The sequence below is a fragment of the Cyprinodon tularosa genome, unplaced genomic scaffold (genome assembly GCF_016077235.1).
Source record: "Cyprinodon tularosa strain WSP-4 unplaced genomic scaffold, ASM1607723v1 ctg374, whole genome shotgun sequence".
Lineage (NCBI taxonomy): Eukaryota > Metazoa > Chordata > Actinopteri > Cyprinodontiformes > Cyprinodontidae > Cyprinodon > Cyprinodon tularosa.
This window is the reverse complement of record NW_024039090.1, coordinates 117,508-130,821: the sequence shown is the minus strand read 5'-3', so window position 1 is coordinate 130,821 and position 13,314 is coordinate 117,508. Positions and strand designations below refer to the sequence as shown.

The 13,314-nt window shown below is 36.9% G+C and overlaps 1 protein-coding gene across 1 annotated transcript in view; it reads right to left on the bottom strand.

Annotated features, from left to right (window-relative positions):
* aebp1a (AE binding protein 1a) overlaps positions 1 to 13,314 on the bottom strand; it is a 41,436-nt gene that overhangs the window by 11,790 nt on the left and 16,332 nt on the right. Inside the window, exons 3-10 of the mRNA XM_038296674.1 lie at positions 9,752 to 9,871; positions 9,054 to 9,113; positions 8,889 to 8,957; positions 7,722 to 7,799; positions 7,201 to 7,310; positions 5,498 to 5,637; positions 362 to 446; positions 129 to 273 (exon numbers count right to left, since the gene is read on the bottom strand). Of these exons, the coding sequence (XP_038152602.1) occupies positions 129 to 273; positions 362 to 446; positions 5,498 to 5,637; positions 7,201 to 7,310; positions 7,722 to 7,799; positions 8,889 to 8,957; positions 9,054 to 9,113; positions 9,752 to 9,871 (807 nt within the window). The remainder of the gene's footprint in view (positions 1 to 128; positions 274 to 361; positions 447 to 5,497; positions 5,638 to 7,200; positions 7,311 to 7,721; positions 7,800 to 8,888; positions 8,958 to 9,053; positions 9,114 to 9,751; positions 9,872 to 13,314) is intronic.

Below are 13,314 nucleotides of genomic sequence, written 5' to 3'. Positions count from 1 at the left end.
TAAGGGTTTTACGTTTAATGAAAAATAATATATTTCACATTTTAAAAGCTGCACCTTGAGCTTTTAAGACTTGGATGTTAAATATCCTGATGTTATTTGTCTGGATGGTGTTTCTCCGTATTACTGACTTGGTAGCTGACAGGCGAGGACCTCGGCTCTCAGACACAGGCTGCCGTTCCAGCTCTGAGGCAGGATCCGGATGTACCGCGCCGTCACAGGTGCAGCAAACTGACTCATTACAGGTGTTTCCTTATCCACGTTCGCATAGAACAACTTGAGGGGGGATAACAGAGAGGGAGGGATTGTATTTTATAATCTATCTCTGATAAAGCTCTGGCTGAGGCGTCCAGGTTGTGCTCACCCATTCAGCGTAGCCGTCATGCAGCACCGTCCAATCAAAGCTGTCGTTGCTGAAGGCCACGTAGTAGGATGAAACAAAATCCTCACTGTAAAGTAAACATTAGTAGTAAGTCTCCTGACAAAGAATACTTCAAACCACAGGCGCAACTTTCTGAAGGACTGGTGGGGACGGTCCCAACCAATAATTTCTGCTTTTTTTTTTTTAACAAACTGTAGATGACACATATCTATATATATATATCTATATATATATATATCTATATCTATATATATCTATATCTATATATATATCTATCTATCTATATCTATATATATATATCTATATATATCTATCTATCTATATCTATCTATATATCTATCTATCTATATCTATATATATATATCTATCTATATATATATCTATATATATATCTCTATCTATATATACACTCACCGGCCACTTTATTAGGTACACCTGTCCAACTGCTCGTTAACACTTAATTTCCAAGCAGCCAATCACATGGCGGCAACTCAGTGCATTTAGGCATGTAGACATGGTCAAGACAATCTCCTGCAGTTCAAACCGAGCATCAGTATGGGGAAGAAAGGTGATTTGAGTGACTTTGAACGTGGCATGATTGTTGGTGCCAGAAGGGCTGGTCTGAGTATTTCAGAAACTGCTGATCTACTGGGATTTTCACGCACAACCATCTCTAGGGTTTACAGAGAATGGTCCGAAAAAGCAAAAACATCCAGTGAGCGCCAGTTCTGTGGGCAGAAATGCCTTGTAGATGCCAGAGGTCAGAGGAGAATGGCCAGACTGGTTTGAGCTGATAGAAGGGCAACAGTGACTCAAATAACCACCCGTTACAACTAAGGTGGGCAGAAGAGCATCTCTGAACGCACAGTACGTCGAACTTTGAGGCAGATGGGCTACAGCAGCAGAAGACCACACCGGGTGCCACTCCTTTCAGCTAAGAACAGGAAACTGAGGCTACAATTTGCACAAGCTCATCGAAATTGGACAATAGAAGATTGGAAAAACGTTGCCTGGTCTGATGAGTCTCGATTTCTGCTGCAACATTCGCAGTTCTATAGGCTACACAATCATGGGGAAGACTGCTGACTTGACAGTTGTCCAAAAGACGACCATCGACACCTTGCACAAGGAGGGCAAGACACAAAAGGTCATCGCTAAAGAGGCTGGCTGTTCACAGAGCTCAGTGTCCAAGCACATTAATAGAGAGGCGAAGGGAAGGAAAAGATGTGGTCGAAAAAAGTGTACAAGCAAGAGAGATAACCGCACCCTGGAGAGGATTGTGAAACAAAACCCCTTCAAAAATGTGGGGGAGATTCACAAAGAGTGGACTGCAGCTGGAGTGAGTGCTTCAAGAACCACCACACACAGACGTATGAAAGACATGGGTTTCTGCTGTCGCATTCCTTGTGTCAAGCCACTCTTGAACCACAGACAGCGTCAGAAGCGTCTAAAGAGAAACAGGACTGGACTGCTGGTGAGTGGTCCAAAGTCATGTTCTCTGATGAAAGTAAATTTTGCATTTCCTTTGGAAATCAAGGTCCCAGAGTCTGGAGGAAAAGAAGAGAGGCACTTCATCCACGTTGCTTGAAGTCCAGTGTAAAGTTTCCACAGTCAGTGATGGTTTGGGGTGCCATGTCATCTGCTGGTGTTGGTCCATTGTGTTTTCTGAGGTCCAGGGTCAACGCAGCCACATACCAGGAAGTTTTAGAGCACTTCATGCTTCCTGCAGCTGACCAACTTTTTGGAGATGCAGATTTCATTTTCCAACAGGACTTGGCACCTGCACACAGTGCCAAAGCTACCAGTACCTGGTTGAAGGACCATGGTATCCCTGTTCTTAATTGGCCAGCAAACTCTCCTGACCTTAACCCCATAGAAAATCTATGGGGTATTGTGAAGAAGAAGATGCAATACACCAGACCCAACAATTCAGAAGAGCTAAAAGCCACTATTAGAGCAACCTGGGCTATCATAACACCTGAGCAGTGCCACAGACTGATCGACTCCATGCCACGCCGCATTGCTGCAGTAATACAGGCCAAAGGAGGCCCAACTAAATACTGAGTGCTGTACATGCTCATACTTTTCATGTTCATACTTTTCAGTTGGCCAACATTTCTATAAATCCTTTGTTTTTATTGGTCTTCAGTAATATTCTAATTTTCTGATATGATGAATTTGAGATTTTCATTTGTTGTCATTTGTAATCATCAAAATTAAACAAAATAAACATCTGAAATATATGAGTTTGTATGTAATGTATGAATATAATATACAAGTTTCACTTTTTAAATGGAATTACTGAAATCAATCTACTTTTTCATGATATTCTAATTTTATGACCAGCACCTGTACTGTGTCCAGAGACTCATAAAACAGGACATTGTTTGCTTTTCTTTGAAGGTGCATAATAACATTATATACCTGTACAAAAAAAGAACAAAAACAATTCCAACATGATAAAATAAAGTTCTATAAACCTAGAGTCCGTCCTGATAGTGACGCTTGGTTGAGGCTAAATGGAATTCCAGCACAGGGCTGGATGGGCTGACAAACAGATGTGGCACCATCTGCTGGCAGAACGATGAACTGAACTGGAGACAACTGAGGCAACTATTAAAAAGATCCCAGTGGTCCTGCGATGTCTCACTGTATAACAACAGCTCATCGTGGTCGAAGACCAACTGATATGGAGTACATTAATTACAGCTGATCTACAGCAACTCTAATTTCTAGTGAATCCTTCCCAGAGTCTCCTATCGGAAGATCACGGGAAAAGAAAATTCCTTTTCCTATCAAATGCAAACAGGAACATAGCATTGAAGTAAATAAAAAAATTATGATGTTATTTTTCCTTAAAATATAGAGACTAAGAATATCATTGCTCTCTCTACTATCAGTATTTATAAGTTGGTTTATGCACACATCTATCAACTATCAGTGGAAAATTAACTAACAGCAGCTACATCTGAACGCCTCAGCTGCTTTAGCTTCCTCCTTAGTGAATATCTACTTTCCTTTAGTTTACCTCCTGCACACATGCTCAGCATTGTACCTCCTTTGTTTTTGTCGAGCTTTATTTACTAAAAAATCCAATTATAGGTGAGCCGTAAAACATAAAAATAACAAATAATGCTGAAGCTACTGGTGTATACATTTTAAAGATGTCATATACTGTCACCAACAGGGGCTTTTATTGCTTCCATTCCTCAGTAAAGGCCAAATTTAGTTAGAGGAAAGATTAACTGTAATGATGGCACATTGTCTCACTAAAGGTGCATCTTTGCAGCTCCTCCAGAGTTACCATCAGCTTCTCGGCTACTTTTCCATAAAACTCTCCTTGCCCAAGCCTAGTGAATACACTGAGCAGTTCTCTAAGTTCAAAGCTTGGATGTTGTTCTGCTTTAAACTGCTTTTCTCTGACCTGTCTGCAATGTTCAGCTGTTAACTATCTGCTTAAACAATCTCTGAGGCCTTCAGAGAACAGCTGGTTTCATACTGACAATGAATTACTCATTAACCGACTCCTTAAGAACACTGACTGGACTTTATTTTGGTGCTTTAGGCAGAATAGCTTTAAAATGTTTATTTTAAATTAATGTGAAATCCTATTTCAATTAATCTATTCTTTTCCATCCACTTTATAATTATGTGTTACTTTGTGTTGATTTATAACCTAACAAAATAAATCTATTTTTAATGAAATACGTGTATTCCTGCTTGATTTGAGCAGCTATGTAAGGCAATTTGCTAATGTAATTTGATGATTACAGGTCAAATCAGAAAAAAAACTACAACTCATTTATGCTATTTGAAATGTACAACGGAGTATTAGGGTCAGGCTAGAGGTTTATTTATTTTTATTATTATTTTGAGAATAAAGTTGTAATATTATAAGAATAAAGTCATAAAATTATGAGAATAAAGTCTTAAATTACGAGAATAAATCTTAATATTAGAAGAATTAAGTCCACAACCTGTTTCTAAAGGTACAACGGTACGAGTATTAGGGCCAGGTTAGAGATATTTTTGTTTTTTTATTTTGAGAATAAAGTCGTAAAATTACGAGAATAAAGTCACAACGAGAAATGCCATAAAATTACAAGAATGAAGTCGTAAAATTACGAGAATAAATCTTAATATTACGAGAATAAGGTCATAAAATTACACAAAAAAAGTCATAAAATTACGAGAGTAAAGTCCACAACCCGTTTCAGAAGGTACGACGGTATGAGTATTAGGGCCAGGTTAGAGATATTTTTGTTTTTTTATTTTGAGAATAAAGTCCTAAAATTATGAGAATAAAGTCGTAAAATTACAAGAATAAAGTCGTAACATTACGAGGATAAAGTCGTAAAATTACAATACTAAAATTGCAATAAGAATAGTAAAAAATTACGAGATTAAAGTCTTAAAATTGTGAGAATAAAGTTGTAAAATTACAAGAATAAAGTCTTAAAATTACGAAAATAAAGCTGTCAAATTACAAGAATAAAGTTGAAATTAAGAGATTAAAGTCCTAAAATTATGAGAAACAAGTTGTATTTTATGACAACTCTTACAAGAAGCACCTTCTTCCCTAAAATGAGGAATGTGGAGCATCATGTGAAGTTATACTTTGGCTCTGGTTTGACAAATAAGAACATCTTTTGGCAGCGGCATCAAACTGGGCAGAAGGTCAAAGTGGACTGATTGGTGGAGCTGGTCGGTCATCATCTGCTTTCTTTCTGAAACAGGTTGTTTCTCGTAATGTTACGACTTTATTCTCAAAATAAATGTAAAAAAATCTCTAACCTGACCCTAATACTTCATCGTATAAGCACACTTATTTCAAGAATTTATTTTATTTGTTGTGAGATCAGTTTTTGCAGTGAACTAAAAACAAACAATTAAGTTAGTTGTCGTGACGTTAAGATAAAAGAGAAAAGTACAGATTTGTTACATTTATTGAATTTATACATGTTCTAATTGATCTAGATTTAAAAGACGAAAGAGGCTGAGAATAAATCAAGAATATTTTAGTGTTCAATTACAAATTTTGGATTGAGCAGCTTAACTGAAGGGAATTATATCAACATGGATTAGAAATTCTTGGAACCCTGTTTGGAGCAGACTCACTGTTGCTCAGAGTTCCTTCCCTGCGTGATGACCCCAGTGAACTCCACCTCTCGGCGAGCGTCCACCTGAAACCAGTGGCCTTTCTCCTCAGGCTCTGCACACCATGCGCCTCCATACGTGTCTTCCTCCTTCTCAGAGCCCTGCAAACCCATAACAGTAAACTGATGAAGTGCTGGAAGCACCTCTGTGTTCCAATTATCGTTTGATTGGAGCACAGTATGGAGTGAATTTTGTTCCATTATTGTTACAGGATAAATGGAAATTTGCACAAAAAAAGAGCACATTTTCTAAATTGAAATTGCAATTCAAACATGAAACTTTTAATAAATATTAGAACAAAAAAAAAAGTTGCTGTTTTCTCTCTTTTTTTAAACATTTTTAATATTTATTTTTCATAATACATTTTTTAAAAATGTGTTTCTTCTTTATTTCTTTTGTTACATAGTAGCATCAACACACAAGACCAATACAATGTTATTATTGTTAGGAATCCAGTTTGTGTGGCCTGTTTGTGTGTCTCTGTTTTCCACCACCAGGAGGTGCCCTGTCTTCGCTGCCCCTCCCTGCACACCTGCAGCTTGTTGGATCATTATCTGGAGGAGTATTTGAGCAGTGGACTGTCACTACCTCAACACCAAAGTGTTTGCCAGTTTTGGGTACTCTAGCCAAGCTGAGTTTAGCAGAGTCTAATCTAGCTTTGTTTCTCTGAGTCTAACATGTGTTTGTCTTTGCTCCTCGGCAGGAAGCTTTCCTGTGTTACAGAATTCTTGGACCTTCTCTCCCCTGGAAGGATAAACCGAGTTACATGGAGCACGGGATAATCTCCATATGTTCCGTTCAAGTACCCATCGGAAATCTGAGTGAAAGTCTGCTCCTTTAATCCTCTGGGTCCAACGCTTGTCAACCTGTCCGCCCTCCAACGTGTGCATGTGCACCCTTCTCTGGATTTACCACACAGTCTGGATTCAAGGGTTAACGAGACCCTCCTCAAACATGAGTGCCCCACCTAGCAAGATCTCAGAGCTTCCAAGATTCCCACGGTACCTGAACTGACCATTGAACTTCCCTTCTCACTTCCAGTTCAGGGTCACCTGCTCTCTGAGTTCCAGATCCAACACCTACAATAAACCTGTTAAACTTTAGCCTTGTTCTCTGAGTGGTTATCGCTGCATGTGGGTCAGATTCGTAAACCAATCATGACAACTATATTGTTGGTGCTAACGTCCATGGAGACCAATAGAAATGTTTGTCTCTCATCACTGCAGAGGAAAGCCCAGCCCCCAGAAGTGAAGAGAATTTTATCTGTAAAGTGCAACTGAAAAAGAACATTATCTTGTAAAACTCAGTCTTAGAAATAAAAATAAAATCTGTAAAAACACATTTAAATAAGAATTTTTTTAATAAAAACAAAATTAAAAAGTTAATAGTATACAAAAAAATCATTATAGCATTTTCTAAATTTAATTTCTCGATTTCTTTATTTTTCCTTTTTTTACATTTGCATAAAAAAAAAAAAGAAAACATGTTCTTTGTTTGCGACAATAATGGAATAAAATTCACTCCATACATTGAACAACATGCTCCAATCAGCATGGCTGCTTTTGTGTTTGTATTTGTCACTTCACAGAGCATATGGAGCATTCACAGCCCTGTGTTTGGTGGGATGTATCACATGTTTGGATAATTTCCCTCTGCAGGCTTACCTGCATGTTAAGGCGTCCCCTCTGAGCCGAGAAGCCATGGTGGGACTGAGAGGAAGCCAGCAGTTGGTCGTCTTCCACCCGGTGAGACTCCAAACCCAAAGGAGGGCACTCTGACAGAACAACATGAACACTTAGCTCAGCTTTCTCAGACTGAAAACATTGAGTCACTGCAAAACGTGAAATGTGTGCATCTAACCAAGTTTAACACTTTTAGATGCAGACGTTTTTTGTTTTTTTTTTATCTTGCTTTGAGACTGATGCAGAAATCTTGCCAATCATAATTGTCTCATTGCACCAGAAGATCATTGCAATTATTTTATAGCTGAAATTTTCTCAAAAGAGGATTAGAAATCTATCAGAATCTGCTCGTGCTTAGTATATCAATAAAAAAACAAACACAAAAGACCCTTTTGTATGATCCAAGATTGTAGGACTTGGTTAGATGCAAACATTTTTTATAGTGTAAAATTAAATTAAGCAGTTTTGAAGCTCGGATGTTTGGAGGCAACAGAATATCTTACTTTTTGGCTCAGCAGGAAGACTTGCCTGCTTCAGTCTCTCTGCCTCTTCCTCCTCCCACTCTTTCCTCAGCCGCTCAGCTGTAGGGATTACAAAGCAAACAGCATCCTAACCGGCCACCAACCATCAGAAAGGATTTATCATTATAGGTCCATTCATCACCTTTTCCTTTCCACTAACACCTCTATGTGATCCTGTAAAGGTCACACCTTTGATTTTTAACTCCTTTTTTGGTAAATGGAAGATAATATCAGAAATACCTTTTTTGTTCCATAGGAGGGAAATTTGGGAACCTACAATATGCCAGTAGCGGAAAATTAACTGGAAGGAAAATGACTCATGGTTTTAAAAGTCTTAAACAAAAAGACGTAACTCTACCAGCTGCCGTCAGAAACAACTCAGTAATTAAAAGATTACTCTTTTTATGTAAATTAATCTCAGTATGGATTAACATTAGCCAAAAGCCTCCAAGATTTGTTATAATACAGTAAAGTAAAAAAGTCATAAGTAGCAAAAAAGTCATAAGTAGCAAAAACAGGAGACTAATCAGGGATAAGGCTGTGGAGAAGTTTAAATAACAATAATCAAAATAATAACCCTGGACCAGCTGAGGAAAAAGAAATCCTGAAGTGATCATTTATTTTATCACCTTTTCAAACTAAATAATGCTCAGTTATTTAGCATTTTTCGAGAGAGTAGGAGCCGCAGGTTCAACATCCCTGGTAGTACGGAGTGAGTTTTGTTCCATTATTGTTGCAAAAAAAAAAAAATGTTTTGGAAGTGGAAATAAAAAAAATGTAATCCAGAAAGTTTAAAAACCATCTTAATCAAAAAAGGTTTTGGGAGCAACTTTGCTGTTTTCCCAGATTTATTTTTCAGGTTATCTTTTTTATTATATTTTTCTTCAAATTTCTGTTAATTAGATTTTTTTCAAATTACTTTTTACAGACTTCAGCCCCTTCACTCTGGTGCAGGCTTCTATTGGTCTCCATGGAAATTAGGAACCACATTTTTATTGGTCAAGATTGAAGCAAAATGTATTCACAGTTTCATATGTGGATTGCAAACTTTTTTTTCCCGCTCCAACAATAATGGAACAAAATTCACTCCATAGATTTTCTTGCGTACATTTTTAAAGTTAAATAGGAACCGTATATCCAGTCAAGAACCTTTTTCTGCCTTTTCCTTTCGTGCTCTCTCCTCCTCCTCTTCTTGTTTCTTTGCCAGCTCACTTGCCACTGTGAAAACAGAGAGATCCCGTCATCCACAGCAGTCAGAACATGGATCTGTATGCATTTAATTTTTTCCTAATTCTGGGTTGGATAAAGACGTACAGTCAGTGTAATCATATTCTTCATACCAGGGAACAACAAATGGGACAGACGTGGTTTCCTCTGTGACAAAAGAAAACAACACAAAATGCACTGAGTGAAACTTAAGATCAATATGAAAAAAATCCCCAAAACACATAAACAAAATAATTCCTGCTAAACTACAGTAACATCTGGTGAATTAGGAAATGTTTTGTTATTTTCCTTCTCTGTCAGATTAAAAGCAGCAATATATTTTTCATTTATTGTTTCATTGACATAATAATATATTATATCATGTCTTCATATATGCAGGCAGAAAGTCATCATACCAACGGTAATAAAGCCTTGAAAATATCAATCTGTATTTAACCCAGTTGGTTGACCACTTATACTGCCTGGTCAACTAAATAGAGGTTGATCAGGCAGTTAAAGGGTTAATTAGTCCATATAATACGAATTACAGAAATACATTTATTATGATAATATATGTTATAAAGTTTTTATAGTATGTTAATGCATTTAAGGGTTCTGTTCTCTGTGGTATATATATTTTTTATTTGGGTGGGATTTCCAAACAGGATCTAAGCTGAGTTTTTGCACCCGGTCTGTAAACCTTATAATAACACATGAAAACAAAATCCACCCTGAAATGTTTCCAGTAAAATCAGCAGGGTTTAAAAAGAAAAACAACTAAAATGAACAATAATTATGATGGGTACCTGGTATGTACATGACTTCAGTGGTTGTGGCTTCCTTCTTGGCATTATGTCCAAAAAACTTATCTGTAGAGATCACATCATATAGCAGAAAGATGTTTGGTAACAAAGTCTGAACAATAAAAAAACAAAAAAACAAATAGAATTAATCTCCAAAAAGGGGACCTATTTGGATAATAGAGCAAACAGACTCAAATTTAATTAATAAATCTAATTTCAACAGTTATGAAAAAAAAAAATGAAGTAATGTCTACAAAATTTTAAACATCTCAATACAGAAAGGACTCACGATGGGATCTAACAAATGGGATCAATTCAATGGGATCTAACCATTGGGATCAGACCAATGGGATCAAACCAATGGGATCTAACCAATTTGTTCTAACCAATTGGTTCTAACCAATTGGATCTAACCAATGGGATCTTACCAATGAGATCTAACCAGTGGGATCAAACCAATGGGATCTAACCAATGGGATCTAATCAATGGGATCTAAACAATGAGATCTAACTAATGGGATCTAACAAAAGGGATCTAACCAATGGGATCTAACAAATGGGATCTAACCAATGGGATCTAACCAATGGGATCAACCAATGGGATCTAACAAACGGGATCTAACCAATGGGATCTAACCAATGGGATCAACCAATGGGATCCAACCAATGGGATCCAACCAATGGGATCTAACCAATGGGATCAACCAATGGGATCTAACAAACGGGATCTAACCAATGGGATCTAACAAATGGGATCTAACCAATGGGATCTAAACAATGGGATCAACCAATGGGATCCAACCAATGGGATCAACCAATGGGATCTAACCAATGGGATCTAACCAATGGGATCTAACCAATGGGATCTAATCCATTGGATCAACCAATGGGATCTAATCAATGGGATCTAATCAATTGGATCAACCAATGGGATCTAATCAATTGGATCAACCAATGGGATCTAATCAATGGGATCTAATCAATTGGATCAACCAATGGGATCTAATCAATGGGATCAACCAATGGGATCAACCAATGGGATCTAACCAATGGGATCTAATCAATGGGATCTAATCAATTGGATCAACCAATGGGATCTAAGCAATGGGATCAACCCATGGGATCTAACCAATCTGATCTAACCAATGGGATCTAACCAATGGGATTACTATACTAAACAATGCACTGTTTCTCTTCTTTTTGTCTGCGTGTTGCTTGTTTTATGTGGCCCCAATAAAAAAGCACTAACACACATGTAATGCTTTCAAAAACCAGCTTTGATTTCCCTCATCACCTCTGGAAGGTGAACATAACTTAATGGGCAACAACATTCCAGCTTTGAAAGCTGCGTTAAATCATTTTCCACCACAAACCCCGAAAATTAAACACACTAGATGTTAGCAGCTGGTGGCTGCTAACATCTAGTGTGTTTAATTCTAACTAATAAACCAGTTCACACAGTGAACTGGTTTATTAGTTAGAATGGTCTTTGATGTGCTTAGAGGATGCACCTCCATGCTAATTTAAATCATCAGCGCTCCAACCACAGATTGCTCTAGGGAGAGCAGACAGAACGGACAAAGACTTCTGGAAAGACGTCAAAACGTCTTCAGAAAAACTGAGAAAAAGTCTGACTGCCTCTGATTTAAGCCTGCTTTCACAGGTTCTTACTTAATGACAAGTTATGATAAGAAATACATTTTTCATCCCCTTTCTTTTGTTTTTCCTTCTTTTTTCTTTCTTTTTTCTTTTTTTCTTTTTTCCCTTTTTTCTTTCTTTTCTTGTATTTCTTTTTTACACATCTTGTACTATGTCAACTTCAAGTTACAAGTGTCATAAGTTACTGAATGACAAAGGAGTAAGTGATCAACATTCTGCATGTCAATGACAGTGTTTTCAAACACCCTTTTAAATAAAGCTTTCTCTGTAAAAAAAAAAAACTTCACACAATCACTTTAAGAGCACTGATTACAATATTATAATAAAGTCCACCCTCAGCATAAATAGAGATACCGGCTGAAAACAATAAACTCATCTTATATATAATCAAAACTATTTTAACAACCATCCAGAAAGTCACATTTTATTATAATATCCTAAACAATTAAGATATTTTCAATGTTGACAGCAGATCTTTTTTATTAAATCAAATTTAAAAGAAAAAAAAAACATGAATGCCTTTATAACTTAGTGATAGTTTAAAACTGTGTTTTGATGCACTATAACATCAGACTTTCCCATCTTTAAGCTCAGGTCAGATTAACAGATTTATATCTATTTGCTAAATGCCAGAAAAGACTGTTGTCTTCAGCTATTTCTTATGTTTTTTTTTATGCTAATTCAGAAATGTATGCATATAGCTTCAGTAGGAACTTTGACATAAATTTAGAAAAACTTTCTTGCTCTTCTTGTAGGTTAGTAAATAAAAAAGACTTTCATATTCTGTTGCTTTTCTGCCTTTTAGAGCCACATGATTGTTTCAGTTAAAGAATACAATGCAGACTCGATGCAGATTGATTGTTTTACAGGAAATGTGGAAACAGAAGTCCAGTTTCCTCCATTAGTCACTGTTTATTTGTTTTCTTGTTAAATCACGACAATTACAGCTCTTTTTCATTTCCCATGAGTTTCTATGATTTTCTTTCCGACTCTCTGAGGGTTTTAGGAGAAGACGATGGCTGAATTTATGCTGTAGAGGTTATTTGAGGTTTATGTTTTTTGGAGTCTTGAAATTGAATGCACAATGTTTTTACTTTCTTTACTAAACAGGAAACGGGACTTCTGAATATTTGGAACATCTGGTGGAAAAAACGAGAGCAGAGCTATGAAAGCAAAAGCTTCAGTTGCTCAGAATTGCAGAAAAAATGCTTTTTGTGGTTGCATATATTTTTGTCTGTCTCCTTATGTTTGTTATTTTTGTGTTTTATGTTTTGTTTTGGCTTGGTTTGTCATTAAATAAAGCCCTACTGGTTTATTTACAATAACATGGGAGTTACATCCTGCCCATGTGGGCGGGGAGTAAACAAGGAAGTAGCCTATTGTGGCTAAAGCAAATTTGCACCTACAGTGAAGTGTGGAAATAATGCAGAAAAGTCCAAAATCCAGTGTGAAAAAATGCTGAAAAAATAAAGTCCTAGAGGAATCAGACGTGAACAGAGCTGGGAAAACAGTCTGAACGTTGGTGTTCACTGAACAGGAAGCTAAAACTGCCGAGGCGTTCAGATGTAGTTTATAACTCAGAGTCAGACATACTTTAATAATCCCAGAGGGAAATTACTTTTGTTACACACTCCAGATATACATATATATATATATATATATATATATATATATATATATATATATATATATATATATATATATATATATATATATATATATATATGCACTCACTGGCCACTTTATTAGGTACCCCATGCTAGTAATGGGTTGGACCCCCTTTTGCCTTCAGAACTGCCTCAATTCTTGGTGGCATAGATTCAACAAGGTGCTGGAAGCATTCATCAGGGAGTTTGGTCCATATTGACATGATGGCATCACACAGTTGCCGCAGATTTGTCGGCCGC